Source organism: Xyrauchen texanus, chromosome 23 (assembly GCF_025860055.1).
Source record: "Xyrauchen texanus isolate HMW12.3.18 chromosome 23, RBS_HiC_50CHRs, whole genome shotgun sequence".
In the NCBI taxonomy this organism is placed as follows: domain Eukaryota; kingdom Metazoa; phylum Chordata; class Actinopteri; order Cypriniformes; family Catostomidae; genus Xyrauchen; species Xyrauchen texanus.
This window is the reverse complement of record NC_068298.1, coordinates 19,108,896-19,128,592: the sequence shown is the minus strand read 5'-3', so window position 1 is coordinate 19,128,592 and position 19,697 is coordinate 19,108,896. Positions and strand designations below refer to the sequence as shown.

Genomic DNA, 19,697 nt, shown 5'->3' with positions numbered 1-19,697 from the left:
GCTTCGATCATGAGCCCCAAAAGTCTGTGAAATGTTCTGGCAGGCATAAAGCTTCCTACTCTGAACATCGCTAGACACTTTTCAAATGACAGAATGCGAACTGGAGACAGACGCGCCTGCATCGCCCACGAATCCTGCACCACCCCAATAGAACAATCATGTCTAGGTTAACACTCAGCACTAGATTGCTCAAATGGCCAAAGTCTCAGAGTGGGCTTACACCAACCAATTGTCAAAATAATTCAAAATATTGATGCCTTGAAGCCTCAAGGGCGTCAAAGCTGCATTCATGTACTTTGTGAAAGTACGTGGTGCTAGAGCAGGTCCTAAAGGAAGGATGCAAAATTGATATGCTTTGCCCCTGAAAGCGAATCTGAGAAGGCGTCTGTGCTTTGGCGCAACTTGAATATGGAAATAAGCATCCTTCAAATCTACTGTCACAAACCAGTTCCCCGCCTGTACTTAACGGCTGTAAAACCTGAATTCTCTCTGAGAAGGGAGAATCTGCTCTATTGCCTCCTTTTCTAAGAGTGAATTTCCAGAATTAAAAACGGGGAGTCCCGAACATTACATAACCATGCATTATCAAAGTTCAAAGTACACCAGTTCGAAATGCCCTTCAGCTGCTGCCAAGCCAACAGACGGGCCGATTGAGGAATTAATGCATGGCTCTTGTCTGCAGTGTGATCTTTAACCACTAGATGGTGCACTTGACTTACTTTTGGCGACTGCCCCAGAACCAGCAGCACAGCGGAGGGAAGCCTTCACTCCTCCAATACTGTTTTTGCCTTTATTGTACTTAGGCATAAATGATGAGCGCCCTGAATTGTATCTACAGCAGGGATGCAGACAGAATAAACCTTTTCCCTCGTATTTTGAATGGGGAAAAGTGTATGAACATTGGCCCCAGCATTTGTTATGGGGGGACAGCGTGTGGTACTTATGTTCACTGCGTGTCTTGTGTACACTTGTACTTGATGAATATCGAATTCTGTTATGCATGTCTCAAGGCCTTGGTTCATGGAGACAGTTGTTGGCTTCCCAGCACAAGCTGCAATGGGAAACGGAACCATTTTCTGTCTGTCAGGTGTTCGAGGTGTGTAACGGTGATTCTGTCCGAAGGGCAAACAGGAATGAAACAGATACATTTGTACGGTCTGGTTTCATTCACTGACTGGGGCTAACCTTTCGTTTCACTGTAAGTCCATCAGGCTCGCTTCTGTTGTCCTGCCGGCTGTTTAAAAGGGGCCAGGCCAACATCCAAATGCCTTTATGCAAAACTCATGTCCGGTGCCATACGTGGCTCTCTGGTGGGACGTTGCACAGTTACCGAATGTGAATGCACTTGAGCTGCAGCTGGTTTTCTCTTCGAGGAAGCATCTGCTGGAACGCAGCAGTCTGCTGTTTCACAACGCAGAATTTTTCCTCCAACAACTGGACTGCATCACTGAACAGTCCAGATTGTGACACGGGGTGTTCAATAGAAAGGCCTTGTCTTTGTCATGAATGTCCATAAGCGTAAGCCATAGATGGCGTTCCGCTGCCACGAAGCCTGCTATATATATATAAGAGAAAACACTCTTGGCTATATATCACCAAACAAGGTATGGCTAATTCTAAATTTACATACCAGTCCTTGCATGGGCAGCAAACGTGGTCAAAATTAACATGCAGTCCATATGCATCCTTCAAAAATTATCCATAACAAACACTCAGTTTTAACATACAACTTTTCTGAACACCTACTAAATGCAATTTATAAGCATTTTGTGTAAAATGTTATATCTTCCCAAGAATTCTCAAACAATGAACGAAACTGGGAGCTCTCTTGCGCAATACATGTTCTCACGTTCTAACACAAGAGAGTGCCAGAAAGCGGGTGTTGCAAAACTCTTAAAGGGGCCATATCCAATTTATGATGAGTTAAATGCATGAAATATCTAGACTTGGCTATATTTAAGTGAATTATTTTTATAATGGCCACTTTCATTTAATTATTCTTGATGCTAAATTATATCCAGAATAACATGTGTCAAAAGGAACACATTTCAAATTTGGTCGATGAAGGGGTACTTCAGACTTATTGGTGGTGGACAAAAAGGTTGAGAAACATTGCCCTAAAGCAAACATAGCCCATAATTCTGTGACTAATTTAGAGAGATGATTCATTTTGATGTTCATGTATGGTGAATTTATTTAAGGTGGGTTTGGATTTCTGTTCTGCTGCAGCTGTTGGTGTGAGGGTTGAGAGAATGGATCTAGCAAAGAATGTTCTTCTGCTGAACGAGGGCTAAGACATGAGCTGTCCTGTTCAGTCTGAGAGATGAACAGACTCCCTCATCTTGCACAGGCCTTTACATTAATGAGAGAAAAAGAGAGTGTCACATCTGCTCCCCTCGGTCCTCTCGTCTTCAGAAACATGACAACTGCATTACAGCACTGTTTCTGTAAATCTACAACAAAGAACTGAAAGGTGGTAAAACACTAAGGGAATCCTTTGATTATTAAAGTGGAAATGACAAATACAAGATTGAGTATAAGAGAATGAAGCATAAACACAGCCATCTACAACATGAGACAATTTTTGCCTCGACAGTGTTATCTAGTTCTAAAGACTTCAATGTCCTTATACAATCTATTAGTGGCATGTTAAATTGTGGAAGCAGTCCAATTAAGCTTCATTAGGAGTATGCCCCAAAGAGCCTAAATTCGTGTCTTAATGAGGACACATGCGTCTGTCTAGGCTGACATCACCATAGATGATTTTTAATTAAAATCCCTGAAGATCTTAGTGCATATGGTGACATAATCATGGATGGTATTACCCATGTTAATGGTATGGTATGATACTGTACAGGGGAACTCCAGCCTGTGATAAATGGCCAAGGCATAGGATGGGAATCCCAAAACAATTCTTATTCAGTGCTGATCAAATGATTTTCACTCAGATCCTTTAAGAAAGTTCAGTGCTTTTTTTAAACAACTTTAAGTTTTTAACAGCAGTAGGCTATCAAGCATTCAAGTAAACATTCAGAATGTAATGCAACATATAACTATTACAGGTCTTCACTGTATGATTATAATACATGAATACCTTTTAAATGTACTAAAGTTACCCAGTCAAGAGTGTGTTTTCTTGTTTTCTTGTTATGTTTGTTTGATTATTATAATGACACACTACACAGCAGCAGGTCTATTAGCTTATAAGTTTGACATTTCAATACAAATCCACTTTTTTCTCTGATGTTTATGTTTACTTTAGACATCAATCTCTGTGTTTACATAAAAATCCTCACCAAGACGTGCATTTTGGCAGAGATTTGAAATGTTTTTAACCGTTCAGCATTTATGGAACACGCATGTTCGATCCAACTTTAACTCACAAAAAACATTCTCATCTTAACAGAGATGCGTATCGCCGATTTTCTTCATGATAATATACACACAGTGAACGTGACCATATTTTATGATTCACTACATCACGAGCCATCACGTTATTTTCTAGCTGCAACAAATGTGCACGAGTGATGAGCGTCCCCCCCGCCAGAGTGTGCATCAGCCGGGAAAAGATTCAATCTCTCTCCCGGTCACTTCATGCAATGCATAATTTATGGGTACAGTTAGGGATAAGGCTATGATTGTTTTATAGAGCTATTGTTCAGTTACACAAGGATGTTGATCCAGGAACATGTCTTATTAATATAAATCACATTAAGCAGATGAGTGAATGGGTTTGAGTTTGCCAGTTTGTGTGGATTGCTGTGGATGGTTATATGCTGGTGTGAGCACACAACTGAGTCAGCCAGCAGCATTTGTGCCCACATTGGCCATTGAGGAAGCTTCTATTCTCTCTTCTACTTCAGTAAATTATAAACTTTGTGCTTCTATGCTCAGGTTGTGAGCTGTGACTCATTCTGCAGGAGTGAACCCTCGTTTGGCTTGACCATTTTCTTTTCACCTGGGGGCTTCCCACCACCCAACACCAGATCACTTCTGCTGCACTGTGAGCTATTTCTGGCATTCAATATCAATTACCCATAGCACTGTATATCATTAGAATTAAAAGCAATCAAACTCATGATAATCGGTCATTCGTCGTTAATAAATGTGTTCTCTAATCTTGCCAGCAGATAGTGAAAAGACTATACAGTCATTCACCACTTGAGGGCGCATTGCCGCTTGCGTGCTGCATGTCATGTCATGACTGTAAAAGAATCAAAAAACAGATGCTCATCTTCATCTCCTGGCTAATCATGTTGCGTTTCTCAATAGAACATTACATTTACTGAATAAGCCATGTTGTGTTTTAAAGTACAATATGACAGCAAGCATTGTTAATCAACTGGTCTCCCTGCATCATCCACAATCACATCAGTTCTCGCTGGGAGAGCACGCAGGTTTGAATTCAGAAATTCATACTATTAAGGGCCAATAATCAATTCTCACATTATTTAAGTGTATTTATTTAAAATATATTTAAACAGTAGGATACATTCACATGCTTCAGTGGCTGTTTCATGCTTTCACTTTCCTTCTACAGTAAGGAATTTTTCTCCGATGCAATGTTGAGGTTTTCAAGTTTGCTTTAGAACAGTTGGTCAAGCAAAAATCGAACTTTGTATAAATAAAGCTTTGATTGAAGAAAAATATGTGTCTTGTCTTTTTTGAGTTTCAACCTATTCAACACAAGTTTATTATTGTTAATGATTACTCTGTTTTATTTATTAACAAACAATTGCTGATTAAGAAAATTTCTTAACATTTGCAACCGTATCATGGTAGGGACCATTTACAAAATCATAGGGCATATAAGCATCAAGTTACAAAAGTTTCTTGCATTTGAAAGCAGAGGATTGGAATTCAGAATTCTTGACACGTTTGTAAAAGTTGGACTGTTTTTATCTTGACACGCTCCAAAAACAGTGTGAGACGGTATGCAATGGCCAAAGATACCCTTCTGCACGCTTTGGAGAGGGTTTTTAATAATTTAATTACCACTGAAAAATTGCAAAAACTTATCCTAGATATAAACTAGTTGACCTCACTAATTGACTCGGTCATTGCTGGATGACTTGTCGCTTACTTACTATCATGACGCAGGTACGTGAACGCAGATGCACCTTGCTATGCAAGCTCGATTTCACATGTTGTTGCGTTGTGAAATATGTCAGTGCTCAATTCATGACCCAAAACAAGTACATGTTGCGTTCTCAGCGTTGACGCAAGGGGCTGTAGAGCTGATTTTCTTCTTTCAATCAACAACTGTCATGGCTGACTCTTGCAGCAATTTGAGTAGAATCTTTTCGAAAAATATATACAACTTTTTGTCCCCAATCCATGCAAAACAAAAAAATAAATTCTCTGTGTCTCTCCCCACTCCTCAACTCTCGACTCATCTACCACATCCGGGCTGCATCCCAAAATGTAGGCAGCAGACTTGCTGCCTAATCAGTTAATGGCTTAATTTACAGTAGTTTTTAATGAATGTAACTCTTTAGGAACTGGTCTCCGAACAGTTTGAAAAGCACCTTATTTTCATCCTGCCTCCGTACACAGCCTCCGAATGCAACATTTTCCGGGTTTTGGAAATGGAGCTATAAAATACCGGTTTCGGATGCAGCACGTGTTTCATGGTCCCGCCTAAAAAATCCATTGCCCTCTTGAGGTCTGAGGTTTGTAACCGCCAGAGCAACGCAAAAGCACATGTAATGTATGTACACCAGGACCACTCGTTGGCCAAGCGCTCGCGTCTGTGTTTGTGTACTTGCATGAAGTATGTTTCGGCCTTTAAAGTCAGCAACCAGGCAGGACAATTTAGCTGTTTCAAAAAAATGACACAAACATCACGTGGGAGCTTAAACTGTCAATATGTTATTCACTTTTTCTGCAGTAGACATGATGGACAAAATGTGATGCAGTACTCTGGCTATTTGTTAAGTTGGAGTACTAGAAAAAGGAAAATTCTTCTGAGGTAGCCTCTGGCTTTCACTAAATTGGTTTGTTCTCCTGTTGCAGCAATAATTAAAGCAATTTCTGCCCTGAGAGGACTTGTCAGGGACAGGTTTAGAACATGACCGTTATCCACAATGAAAATATTTTTTTAGGATCCTGTTTTGTAAATACCAAATAGAAATGATTCTATTGCAATGACCAATACGTGAAACTTCTGGGTCATGTAAATGTGGAGAGTTACAGATAATTCAGTAAATTATTGATTTAATTCCAGCCTTGAAGAGGAAGCAATGTCTATTCCTTTTCAAAAACACTGTAACATTTGTAAGCCATACACCATTGTGATTAAATGGCAGTATCACAGGTCATTAGCAAATGCTGTGCTTCAGCTGTCCTTTGGCTTAGTTTGGAACTATTTTAGTTGGTGGTGTAAAGATGAACAATATTGTCTGGCCAAATTGTGTAAAACATTTAAGTCACTCAATATTAACTTCTTGCTTATAAAAATATTGTATAAAAGCATTGTCACACTTGTAATTGTGCTGTTGTACAGAATATTAGCACTACTGTAATTCAGAACATCTGCACTTTTGCCTGTGTGATATTGCATCTAAAAAAAAGCCTTCCCCCTGGCTTCTGTTGTTGTACCATGCACATATTTATAAAGGTTGAATTTCTTGGAAATAACACATTATGTATAGCTGACCTGGAACAGTCCACAGATACAGCAGGATAAAGGAGTGATTATTACAACTTGTCCCCTTGAGCATCCACAGCCACGCACTCCTCTGTGTAGGGTAATGACGTGGAACTGCCGTCAGTGAGTATGGACGGGCTTGTGTGTGTTTTTTCCTGTGTTTGTGTGTATGTTAGTGAGATAGAAAGTGAAAGAAAAAAGAAACAAGGTGTTATTTAGCTTGTCTGTGTGTAATTACTTTTGTTGTGTGCATTTATTTCTGTGTACTAGCTTTTAGGGGGTTTGTGTGAAATGCATATTACAGTAGCTACACTTTTTTGAATTTGTGTGTCTTTTTTGTATTTGAATCGTCATATGTTCATACAGCAACACATTTGTCAGTCCTGTTTTAGAGCGCTAAATACTGTATAATTCTGAGCAAAGTTATGAACAACAGTGACAGCTGCATTTTACAGCTAAACTGTCTCTTTAAAATGTTCAGGACTCGATCAACGTTTTAGCTCCTGTATGAATAAAGCAATTCAAGAGCCATACCTGATATTTGATTTGCTTTTTTATCCCAAACACTGATTGTTTGAACACCTATGAGACTTGCAGCTTGTGTGTGCATTGTAGAGTGTGCCTGAGAATATGGTGTGGGTTGGGGGGGATGGGGTCTGGGGGCTGGAGTGGACTGGAGGCCAAAGGACAGCGCAGAACACCTCATTAAAGCAGAGCAGGCGGATAGAAGAGGTTTAGCTCTGCTGTCCTTTAAATGCCAATGCAATCTGTAGTTGTTCAAATAATCTCTATACACAAGCATGTTATCAGTCATTAAAATACACCAAAAACAGCACATGGGCTCCAAATAATCCACAGGTTCAAAGAGAGAGAAAGAGAATGAGTGAGTGAAAGAGACTGTAAAGGAAATGGCTATTTAGTCCGTGGAATTCTCATGAGGGAGTCCTACCTGAAACTGCGGTCAGACTGCAGTTTAAAGCAGGTTTACTCCACTGCACTGCCTGGCAACAAATCTCTCAGAAATACAATCTATTTGAATAGACTGGTCTCACACATATTAGGTGGAATTTATGTAATTTAGGCTGAGCACAAACAGAGAAAGCCAGCCCAACATCTCAGTTCCAAAGCATTTCCCCTGTTATAATGCCAATTAATTATAGTTATAAGTCAATGATCCTACTGGTACTTTTGGAAGGAGAAAGTGAAATATTCCTTGTGTAAAGGTATTGTTAACCCAGAAATTAAACTCTTTTTTTTTCGTCATCATATAATCACCCTTGTGTGGTTCCAAACCTGCAAGACTTTCTTTCTTTCTTTGATTCATGGAATAAAAAAGGAATGTGTGCAGAATGTTCATGCTGCTCTTTTCAATAAAATGGAAACTTATGGTGAACAGGGATCCTAAAAGGACACAAAAAAGTAGTCCATATGACAGTCTTTTGAAGCCATACAAAGTTGATATGATATTTACAACATAACTCTTTAAGTGTCATTCATGCTTCTGCATATTCAAACTTGGCAAATCACAATTAGTAATGAGACACTTGAGAACCAATGCAGTTTGGCACGATTGAATGATGCTTTGTACCAAATGAGGGTGAGTAAATTATGACAGAATTTAATTTCATATTGATTCAATTTTTTTAGGTTAACAATACCTTTAATTAAATATTAACATATGGCAAATGAAACAGTAGAGTGTGGATGGAAATTATGAAATATCAGAAGAAATCCCTGTCTTATATAATAACCCCTGCACTGCCTTTTAATTATAACAGCTTTATGCTCTAGCTCACCATCTACGAGTGTCATGAACAAGCTAAATGTTTACTACCACAAGTTCATCAGTTATCCCCACTTTAATAAACCAGTTGGGTAGGGCTGGGCAGACCCATGGAGATCTGCTTACAAGATCATGCCAGGAAGGCTAGATGCTGCCAGGATCTTTAGCAGGTCCGGAGAGCACAGGTGGGCCACAGGTGGGCCAAAGGTGGCTGCATAGCTTTTTACACCTCCACTCAGACTCAAACACAAACCACTGCAGGCTGCCACTGTGTTCCAGTCATTAGAGGGCCCGATGACACTACTATGTGCTCCCTGGTCAGATCAGACAAGGTAATGAGTATTTGAGATGGATATTGAAATGGCTGTCTTTATCAAAACTTACTGAATGATAATATATGTCACTGTGCATTTCTTATCGTGACGAAAAATGGCAATACGCAGCTTTATTAATATGAGAGAGGATTTTTTTGGTGAGTTAAAGATGGATTAAAGTGAACAGAAAGGTGAGAGAGGTAGTCTTCGCCCCATTATACACTGCAACAAAATATGTTTTTGATTTGTTTTGGCTTTTTTTCCAATACAAATATCTAAAACTTCTTTAAAACAATATATATTTTCTTCAGCAGCTATACTGCAGAAGAAAAAATGGTTATCTGAGAATGTTGAATATAATATTAAAAATACTAATATTTCAAAAGATCTAAAAATCCATTAAAAAGATGCATTCACCTGAGAAGCAGCATGTAAGATATTTAGACTTGCTTTTAGAGAATAGATCTTGAATATAAGTATACTTTGTTTTTACTGCACTTGCAGAAGTATAGCCAAGTGAAAAATACACTTATATTGATACAGTCTCTTAAAGCAAGTCTAAATATCTTATATGTTGCTTCTCAAGTAAATGTATCTTGTTTTAAGGATTTTTGGACAATTTTGATAACAATTGATAAAAATTATTTTTCCACTTTAATTCAGTGAATGCCATTTAGAGCTATTTAAAAAAAAAATATTAGTAAGCACGTTTAATTCAACTTTTTAAGTCAGGCACAAGCTGAATAATCGGTTAAGAGCTTATGATTAATTGTTGCAATAATCAATGAATGGTCAAATAATTATTCTAATAATCATTAGATTAATTGATTATCAAAATAATCTTTAGTTGCAGCCCTATTCAGCAGACACACGTTGATCCACCCATTGTGGCATGCGTGCAGCCCCGGACATGTAAGGTCATCACAGACCTGGTATTGCTCTATCTGAATGCTGAATATATAAATATGAATTGAAATGTAACATTTCAATTCAGCACATCAAATACAATATGAATAAAAGTTTCTTTTTTTTTTCAATAAACAATTTTATCATATGTATTTTATGCCACTTACACTATATTGATAATTAAATAAGGAAAATTGTAAAAAAAGAAATAGCTGGGTCTGAGGAAATTATGGTAAGTTGGCACCATAATATCTAGTAATGTAAAATAATGAGATCTGTTTAATGACAGAGTAGGCTGCATATATGAAAATGCACAGAAATATTAGGTCACACTTTAAATACATCTATCCTCCGTCTGCTTTTTCACATCGGAGAACTGCTGGGCGAAGTCCTCGACGGTGTCGCCGAAGAGGCCGAACTGGGAGACAGGGGCGTCGAGGAAGCGTGTCTTGTCCGTCTCATGCATCTCAACCAAGTTCAGCCTCAGATGACGTTCCTGAAACACGACTATGGCCATCGCCTGCCTGAGTGACTGCGCTGTGGCCTTCGTGGCCCTGAGGGCGAGGTGAGTCGCTGAGTGCAGTTCCTGCAGCACGTCGGGATCAGGAATACCCACATGCAGATCTTTGAGTGGATGAGCGAGGGGCTTTGTGATGAGTGGAGAGGGGTGCTCTCCATGCAGTCGTCAGCTCATCATGCACCTCCGGGAAGAAAGGGACCGGGGGGGGCGTGGCTGTGAGCGGCGCGCAGACCCAAAGAACCAATCATCCAGCCGTGATGGCTGTGGGGAGGACAGAGGGTTCCAGTCCAGCCCCACGCTGGCGGCGGCCAGGGCAAGCATGTCGGACATCTGGACGTCAGCCTCAGCCTGGTCGTGCTGGCCGAAGGTGGCAGCCCAGACGAGTCATCCGCGTCAGATGCCGGACCGCTCTCCGATACAGCGGCAAGCTCATTCAGGTCGGGGGGCTCCAGAGGATAGGCAGGCTGGCTGTGAGGCGAGCCGCTGTTGCCTCGAGCCCGGACGGAAGTCAGCGAGCATGCCGGGGGGCGGGTGGTTCGCGGGGGTGTACCCGGCGAAACCGAGCCCGCTGCCATCCCCAGATCGCCTCCATCGTCAGCCGCATCGTCCTCAATCCCGTGGGAAGAAGAAACGACGGCGGGGGCAGCTGGAGTGGTATTCCCTCAGTTGAAGGAAAGCTGCGACTGCAACGTTGTCATGGTCATGTTCTCGCAGTGAGAACACGAACCATCCACAAATGCTGCCTCGGTGTGATCGCAGCCCAGACACTCGAGACTGAAGCAGAGAGCACTCTACCGCATCCAGGAACTACACAGGGGCAGAAAGGCATTTTTATAAAGACGCGTTCTAAAAAGGACGTTCAACGCCACTGTGTATTGCTCTTTTAGAAGAAAATACTCTTTAAGAGAAAATTACTCTTTTATAAACTCTTTTAGTTTGCACTGTCGAAGCGCCCGGGGGCAAACTGCACTGCTGTGCAGAGAAGGAGAAAGCAGCTGAAGTGTGCTGCAGATCCAACAGCAGATCACCAGAGGTATGAGGAACAGGTGTGTGTGACTCAGCTCGCTGCATACACGACAATCGATTCCAAAGAAAATTTCTGAATGAAACAGACCTATTTCCCCACCTTTATACCCGTATGTCCGGGGGTGGGACATGCAAATTCTGTCTGCCAACTTCTCATTGGCCTTTTTTCATAGATCAGATGTATATTCGGCGCTCAAGAGAGACCACTAGTGTCGCTTCTTCGACACAACGTTGAAGTGAGCGACAGGCGGGGAACTCCAACTTAAAGCTACACTCTATAACTTTTTTTGAGGTGGCGACAACTTCGAGATCTGAATGGATTTAAAAGCGGTCTAGAGATGTTTTTTTTTTTACTCGACAGATAAAATATTTTATTGATATGGTTTATGTATAGTTTTGTAATCACACACACACTTACGTCTGTGTGTGTGTGTAATGAAATACAGTAATTATACTGTAATCAGTGCAGAACATTTCACTTGCTAGCACACGTGTATTTTTCTTTACAAGAGCAATAATTTATATAAATAAATAATTTAATCCTAGGCTTGACAAGGACATGTGAGACTTGAAATTATGGCACTTACCTGCTCAGATGACATGTTTTCATGTATCTGTCTTTTTCTTTCTTTTGTTGTTTATTTGTCCATTCGCTCTGATAAGATGTCCTGTATCCATGTGTACACTGGTGCCTCGAAACACATTCATCCACGCAGAGGAGCAGAGCCCAAGCACAACCTAAAGTTTCATAGTGTAGCTTTAATGTATATTGTAAAACTAATCTGACCTTGTTTCAAATGAAATCATTAATACGAGTCCACTCATATTAATGAGTCATGAGTGGACATATACAGCGTTTTATTTTTTCAAATGTTCTTAAAGGAATGTTATGGATTCAACACAAGGTAAACTCAATCGACATTATTTTTGAATAATGTTGATTACAACAAAAAAATTATTTCGACTCGTCCCTCGTCACAAAAATCAAGATTACAGTGAGACACTTGCGATGGAAGTGAATTAAGACAATGAAAGTGAATGTGGCCAAATTTTACAGCATTTAAATACATACATGTTAAGCTTATAATTTTATAAAAGCACTAGTATTAATTCTTCTGTTAAAACTCATGTATAATTTGAGCTAAAAGGTTGTTTAAATTGTGATTTTTTTTTTTTACAATCATTTTAGGGTTTGTATGACATTATATCGTCATGATAAAGAAGTTGTAATAATGGATATATCTTTACACAGAAAAGGCAAGTAAGTGATTTTATCACACTAAAATAATTTTTACTTGCATATCCTTTATCTCTTGGTGCTATACTTTTGAAATTGTGAGTATTTTAATGTTTACGGATTGGTCACATTGACTTCCATTGTAAGTGGCAAGTAATGACACATTCGACACAATGTCGAGTGAGTGACAGACGGGGAATATTATTTAGAACTTTTAAAAGGGCAGACTCAGTACTGTGATGTTTCCTAAACCCAGAGTGTTTCAAAGGTACTATTTAACTCTGAAAAAGTTTGTAGTTGAACAATAACAACCTTATCTTAGAAAGAAAATGTAAATTGGAAATTGGTCTAAAATTAGATAAGACAGTCGTGTCAAGATTTAACTTTTTCAGCAGTGGTTTTTATTTTGAGACAATCCCTGTATGAAGAGACTTGTTTATTATTGCTAAAATACTCAGCCCAACAACGTTAAAAACCTGAACAAGAAAATGTGTAGGGATAATATCATACAGAGACATAGTAGGTTTTAACTGCTTCATTATATCTTGACACAAGTTCACAAACAAAAATCGATTTACAGCAAGGAGGATCAGATGGATCATAATCTGAAGGTACTGCTATCTAATATCAGTTATTTTTTCTGTGAAAAACTTAAGAAAACGTTCTCATATTGTAGCTGATGCATCCAAGTGAACAGTAACAGGAGGATTATTCACATAATTTATAGTGGCAAAAAGAGTCCTACAGTAGGTCTATGAACATTTTTGCTATAATATCCTTGAAATTCTAAGACTTTGCAAATTTCACTGCTTTCTGATATCTGTTCAGTGAGTCACTCAATATTACAAGGACACTTGTTACTTGTCTTTTTTCCTCTTTTGTTCTGCTTTTTGACAGGCCCGTCTTATTTCTGGTGTTATTTAACCAAGGATCAGACTTAGGTTTTTGTTGTTTTTCTCTCAAGGGAGCTAAAGAGTCAAGGTTATCAGTACAGTATTCTTACTAGGACTAGATGTTAAAAATCCCTTGATAATCAGCAATCGCTGTTGTTGGAGATGTCCTCTTGGGTGGGGTTGGATTGGGGGATGACAACCTGGTGCCTCCAATACGACTCATCCTCAGTTGTGCACCCCGGCCTCATTGGGTGTTTCGGCCTTTTATCACAATACACCCTCACCCGAGGCTGGCCCACCACAGGATGATCAGACCTGGGTGTGTGTCGCACCTGAGGCTCCATGAGGTCACTTGGCAGCCCATACAGTCTCCTTCCGCTTCAGCCACAGCCAGTGACTGCTTCTTTCGGCAGCAATTGCAAGGTCTTTGATGGTCTTCCGCTGAGCTTGTCCTCTGATTCCAACCTCCTTTAGTAGCCTTGTGGTGGGACTAGCTACAAAGCCCCTGCTGCCCACTTCCACTGGACGCAAGTTTACCTTCCATCCCCGGTCCTCTGCTTCGGCAGCCAACTCTGCATATCGCAACATTTTCCTTTCAAATGCCTCATCGATGGCTTCCTCCCACGGGACTGTCAGCTCCACTATGTAGACACTTTGACAGGATTTGGACCAAAGGACCAGGTCTGGGCGCAGGTTGGTCGCTGCAATTTCGGGCGGGAAGTTGAGCCTCTGATTTAAGTCTACCCGCATTTCCCAGTCCCGAGCTGCGTTCAGTGGGCATGAGTCTGGAGGCAATCGATTGATCGACCGTTTCTCCCCTTCCCGAACGAAGAATGTTGGTTGCCGGATGGTAGTCTGGGCTTCCTGGGGCATGGCGTTGACAGTTACCCTCTTACTCTCCAGTGTAGCAGCCAGGCACTTCAGCACTTGGTTGTGGCGCCAGGTATATCTGCCTTGCGTAAGGCTGGTCTTGCAGCCCACCAGGATGTGTTTCAGGGTTGTTGGGGCAGAACACTGGAGGCAGGCTGGATTCTCTCCAAACCAGAGATGTAGGTTGGTTGGAGAGGGCAGGACATCATATGTGGCTCTGATGGTAAAGCTCAGCATATTGGACTCCATGTTCCATAGCTTGCTCCAAGTGATCTTCCTCCTCTCCACACCTTCCCACCTCATCCAGCGGCCTTGTTTGGCTTGGGACACCGCTCTAGCACACCTGTCCGCTTCCTCTTGGTGGCGCACCTCCTCAACCACCAGACGCCGACGTTCAGCTGCAATAGCCTTCTGCCATGTGGGTGTTGTTGCTACCAACCCTAGCCCCCCTCTGCCTTGTTGGACTTGGCCCACTATGTCCCGGTGTCTCAGAGCAGACTTTGCCTGTGCCACTGCTACACCTGGCCTCCACTTCCTCCCTGTGGCTAAGGCGGGAGCAGTCCCTCTGACGAAGGGATCCCGGGATTCTGTGAGGGTCATTTCAAGCTTTGCTTTAGAGCATTTGTACTCCTCCACCAGGCTAGAGATTGGCAGAGAGAGGGGTCCATTGCCGTACAGGCCTATGCTGCTGAGGCATCTGGGTAGCCCAAGCCACTTTCTCACCTGCACATTCACCAATCGCTCCACCCGATTGGCGTGGGATAGGGTGAACTCATAGATGGAAATTGGCCACATGAGGCAGGGGAGCAGTCCAAACTGGAGGCACCAGAGCTTCAGTTTCCCTGGGAGAGCAGTGCTGTTGATCTGCTTCAGGCCACTGATGGTATCCTGCTTTAGTTGTTCCACCTGTTCAGCGTCTTTGAGCTCTGTGTTGTACCACCGACCAAGGCTTTTTATGGGCTTCTCTAGGATAGTTGGTATCGGCTCGTCATTGATGTGGAACCTCTCATTTACGATCTGGCCCTTGACAATGGAGATACTGCGGGATTTGCTGGGTTTAATCTCCAGTACAGATAGAATCAAACATCACAAGATGTTATTCTGCATTTAAATTATTTGAAGGGCAATCAAGGTTATAAATCAATTCTATTTTTAAAATACAACGCTAGCCCTCCACTGCACCAAAGTTAAAAAATTTAGAATTTGAGGGCACAAGTTCAGAATAGGGACTTATTTCCCCATCACTCAGCCAAGTCTCAGTCACAATTAAAAATACAGATCATTTGAGGTGAAGAAATGCAAAATAAACATCTTGTTTATCAGCGATCTAGTGTTTAACAGAGCCATCCTGATTTGCACTGGATCGCCAACCGGCTGTGCTGTATGACACAGCGGGAAAAGATTGCAATGATTGAATCCCCCATCGGTGAAGACATGGCGACCAACACCGGCAGACACTGAGTGAAGTGTTCTGAGTCATAGGCAAAAACCCACTGATGTGGCAACTCCAACAATCACCACGAGACTAAGCAGCCATAACCAAACCGACTCTCAAGATAGTTCATACCAGGATGAGATGGAGGTAGGCATCCCAGGCATAATTTTAGCTTAATTTTATTGTAATAAATATTTAGCCACAAATGCTGTTGATTGAGCTTAACTTGTATTGAATCCGGAACATTCCTTTAAAGGTTTCTTTTTTTTTTTTTTTTTACTTTGAGCAAAGCATAAAGCTGTGGTAATATATGTAATTAACTTTAATATTACCTCTGAGTCACTTAGAATGAAGGCATATGCCAAATACATTTTATTAATATGTTCCAATGAAGTCAATTGCCAGGAAGTTAAATAATGTGATGTATCTGAATGAGCACAGGTTATTAACTTTGTATGAATTGCTAAAAAAAAAACTATGTGGAACCATTCAAGACAAGCACATATGGTACCAGAGGAGCTTGATTCAATGTGCCATATGTCTTCGGTAATAGCTAACTCAGAGGGATGCAGTCCCCCACCTACTTTTCTCTTTTTCACTTTCTCTGTCTCTGTGGATCTACAAAGCTCAGCCCAAACAGAATTAATGTGCAAGTCATCAGTCACAGAGGAAGCAGAGCTGTGTGATAAGAACACCCCCAATATTACCTCAGAGCTCACCACAGCGTCTGTGAGAAGTTTCATATTCATTATTGCTTAGCACGGAGTGTGTGACTTTTATGTTCAGTGCAGTGACAACTGTGTGAATGAGTGTGTAATTGTGGGATGTTACTCAACAGACTCTTGATAAGATGTAATTTGGTAGGTTATTCTTTCATAATTCTGGGTAACTCCATGATATCAGACAATATCAGACAATGTCAATATCAATATTTCTCAACTGGTTTTGCTTCAGGATTTTAGGTTGGAAACAACTGATGACCAAACAGTACCAAAATTGTTTAGTGGACAAAAATAATAAAAAGTTCTAGTAACCAACAATTATTTATTTAGCCAATAATTTATTGTAAAAAACATCATCAAAACCATGTTTTTTCTTGTAGCAAATGAACACGTACTAGCTTTTCTTTCATGGTTTTGAGAATGATGGCATGTCATGCAACCTGTCTACGTTGGCAGCTGCCTAAGTTGGCTAGCGTGAAGCTTCTACCTAGTGACAAATGAAACTGTGCCAAAATGCCATTTCGTTTTTATTGGATGCACATAGTTTGAAGTCAGCAATGAAAGATATGGAAAGTGTTTTCTCATTCCTTTTAAAAGTTACTATGCCTTTTCATTTTTCTGTCCTCCTAACTATGCACAATACAATGGTTTGTTGCATTATATATTTGCATTTAGCATTGTTTTTCCCAGCTTACTTTATCTGTATCAGAAAATACCTTTAACCCATTTTTGAGTTGCGACACACCAGTTCTTAAACACTGGTATGTACATCAATTGGAGTTAAAGAATTTGTGTTGTGAGTCACAGGGTATGTGTGAGCCAGCGGTCACAAACACAAATGGACACACATACTAGTGGAGCTGGCACCCTGCACTTATTGGCTGTTGAATGGTGGGGCAGGCAGTTTGGGTGATGGCCATGCCTTTCACTCCTGCTCCCTCTGTGCCCCTCAGGCAGCCCCTGCTGGGATTTGGGCCTTGGGCAGCTAACAGACTGTAACTTCAATCTGTTTAGTTACAGCACTGAAACGTGTGGCCCAGAGATGCAGTAAAAAATAACCTCAGCCAAGGCAAAGATGGCAACAACAGACAATGATACAGCATTAAAATTAGGGGAAACCTGGTGTAGAAAGCCAGTTCCAAACAGACAGGGGCCATTTTACCACCAACAGGGGGGAGAACAGGGAGATGAAAAGTTATTGAGCATTCAAGGCAGCAGAGATAGAAAAGGTACGCACTGTTTGGTAAATGTCAGCAAACCCCTTTGTGTGCATTGATTAGCTGCCCCTTCAGAAATTCTTACCACACCTTTTCCAGTGTAATGATGGATATTGAAATAATTACTTATTGCTTGGCAATGATCAATAAAATCAGCTTAATAGATGTAATTTATTAATAAAGGCACAGAAAGGGTTTAATATGGATTATTCTTAATGAGGGGGCATATGCCAGTAGTTACTAATTAGCATAATACACACCCAGACCATCTTTATATAAGGGCTATCCACACAACTCCCAAGGTTATTTTTCTCCATTAATCTAAATCTTATGGAGTTTTGTGTTCCTTGCCACAGTCGCCTACTTGCTCACTGGGGTTATTAATACAATTATCATTTAATTATTTTTAAACACTATTAAAAATCGTATTTTTTCTAAATTACACAATGATGATTAATCGACTTTATAGACATTACAGTTTTATCGTCTGTTAATGCTGATATTCTGTAAAGCTGCTTTGAAACAATGTGTGTTGTGAAAGGTGCTTTACGAATAAAATTGACTTGACTTGACTTGACAGCTTCTCCTGTACACCCATTCATTGCTCTTTGCAAACGTATCAATTTGCTTTCTTACGACACAGCAAGATCATTGAGTAAAGCCAAATGTGCCATTCTCAAAAACAGTTAAAAAAAACTCAGTAATACAGTACACAAAACACACAAACACAGTTTTGTTATTCTGAAAATATATATACGATATAAAACATTTTAGCTTAACACATTTCATGTCTGGGTTTTCTTAGCAAAAATCAAGCTTATAGCTTCAGTTTAGGCAGGTAACGTGAGCTGACGCTCAGCTGATCATGACATCTGCCAGTACAATTCAGAGGCTTATCAGAGTGGTTCTATTTAGGTCTTCCATTTATTCATTGCTTTGCTCCCTTTCCATTGCATGGATGCAAGTTGCACTTAACACCCTCCTCCATCCCTAGCTCCACCTCTTGTGTGGCAGCTTTGCTTTTTAGTTTTCTCTACATCTGTCTTGAGTTCTGTGCTCTAATATTATAATTGCTTGCCAGTTTGGAATTCCTATTTTGAATGTATTATTGCACCTTGTTCTTAATTTATCAACTGTATACACAGTATTTGAAGTTATTCCATTCAGTCCATTTAATCTATTATGTATGTTGCACTTTCAGAATTAAAAAAATGGAACAACGTTGTAATAATTCTGCTGGATCCGTTCTGTTACCCCAGGGGATTTTATTCGCTGCACTCCTTGCTCTGTCCATGCATGGTTGCATGAAAGGGCGTATAGTTTGCCCTGAACAGAACCATACAGCCAACACCAACAGATTGCTTTAACTGTCAATACGTGAATAAAGTATTCATTCAAGCATTCATGTCAAGTATTAATTTGATGTAAGTGGTCCTGACTGAAATCATTTTTATTCTGATTTTATCCTAAGTTTAGAAAAGACGTAAAGGCAAACTTGTGGATACATTTTGAGTTCTACATTCACACATAAGTTTTACTCACAGATACGTGCATATGCATGGTTAGTGAATGAGACCCAATGTAATATGAATGATATCTTTTTTTATAAATCATAAATTCTCTGTTGTCTTCTCCAGTTTGTTCACAGTTTTCAAAAGGAGTTTATGCCATCATTGGGGTGTACGATAGGAAGACCGTGAACATGCTGATGTCATTCTGTGGTGCACTACACGTCTGCTTTGTGACACCCAGCTTTCCCATGGAAAACTCCAACCAGTTCGTCATCCAGCTGAGACCTGAATTGCAGGATGCCCTGGTGGGCGTTATTGAGCACTACAAGTGGAGCAATTTTGTCTACATGTACAGCTCAGACTCTGGTGAGACCTGCTTTTTATGATCTATGCTGAAAAGTCTTTGGGGGGAATTTACTAAGAATGAATTGCACCCAATGATAGCATTGTTTATTTGCATGTGCTGTCTGCATGGTTTTAGAGGCTGATTCACTAAAGGAATTAATGCAAATCAGGTAACATTGCAAACAGGCCCACAAAACGAGTGTAAACAAATAAAATTCTCTTTTTCTTCAGCTTACCATTGGTGGTTATGGCACAATGTTAATTGCCCC

At 40.5% G+C, this 19,697-nt stretch overlaps 1 protein-coding gene across 5 annotated transcripts in view; it reads left to right on the top strand.

The window, feature by feature from the left end:
- LOC127663388 (glutamate receptor 1-like) overlaps positions 1–19,697 on the top strand; it is a 117,847-nt gene that overhangs the window by 9,603 nt on the left and 88,547 nt on the right. For 4 of the 5 annotated variants that reach the window (XR_007972982.1, XR_007972981.1, XM_052154951.1 and 1 more), the window contains exon 3: positions 19,210–19,449. Coding sequence is in view for 3 of the 5 variants with exons in the window: in XM_052154951.1 (XP_052010911.1) it covers positions 19,210–19,449 (240 nt within the window). In the remaining 2 variants the exon portion in view is untranslated. Of the gene's footprint in view, positions 1–3,862; positions 4,004–19,209; positions 19,450–19,697 lie in introns of those variants that run through there. The other variant, XM_052154952.1, reaches the window with a different exon arrangement.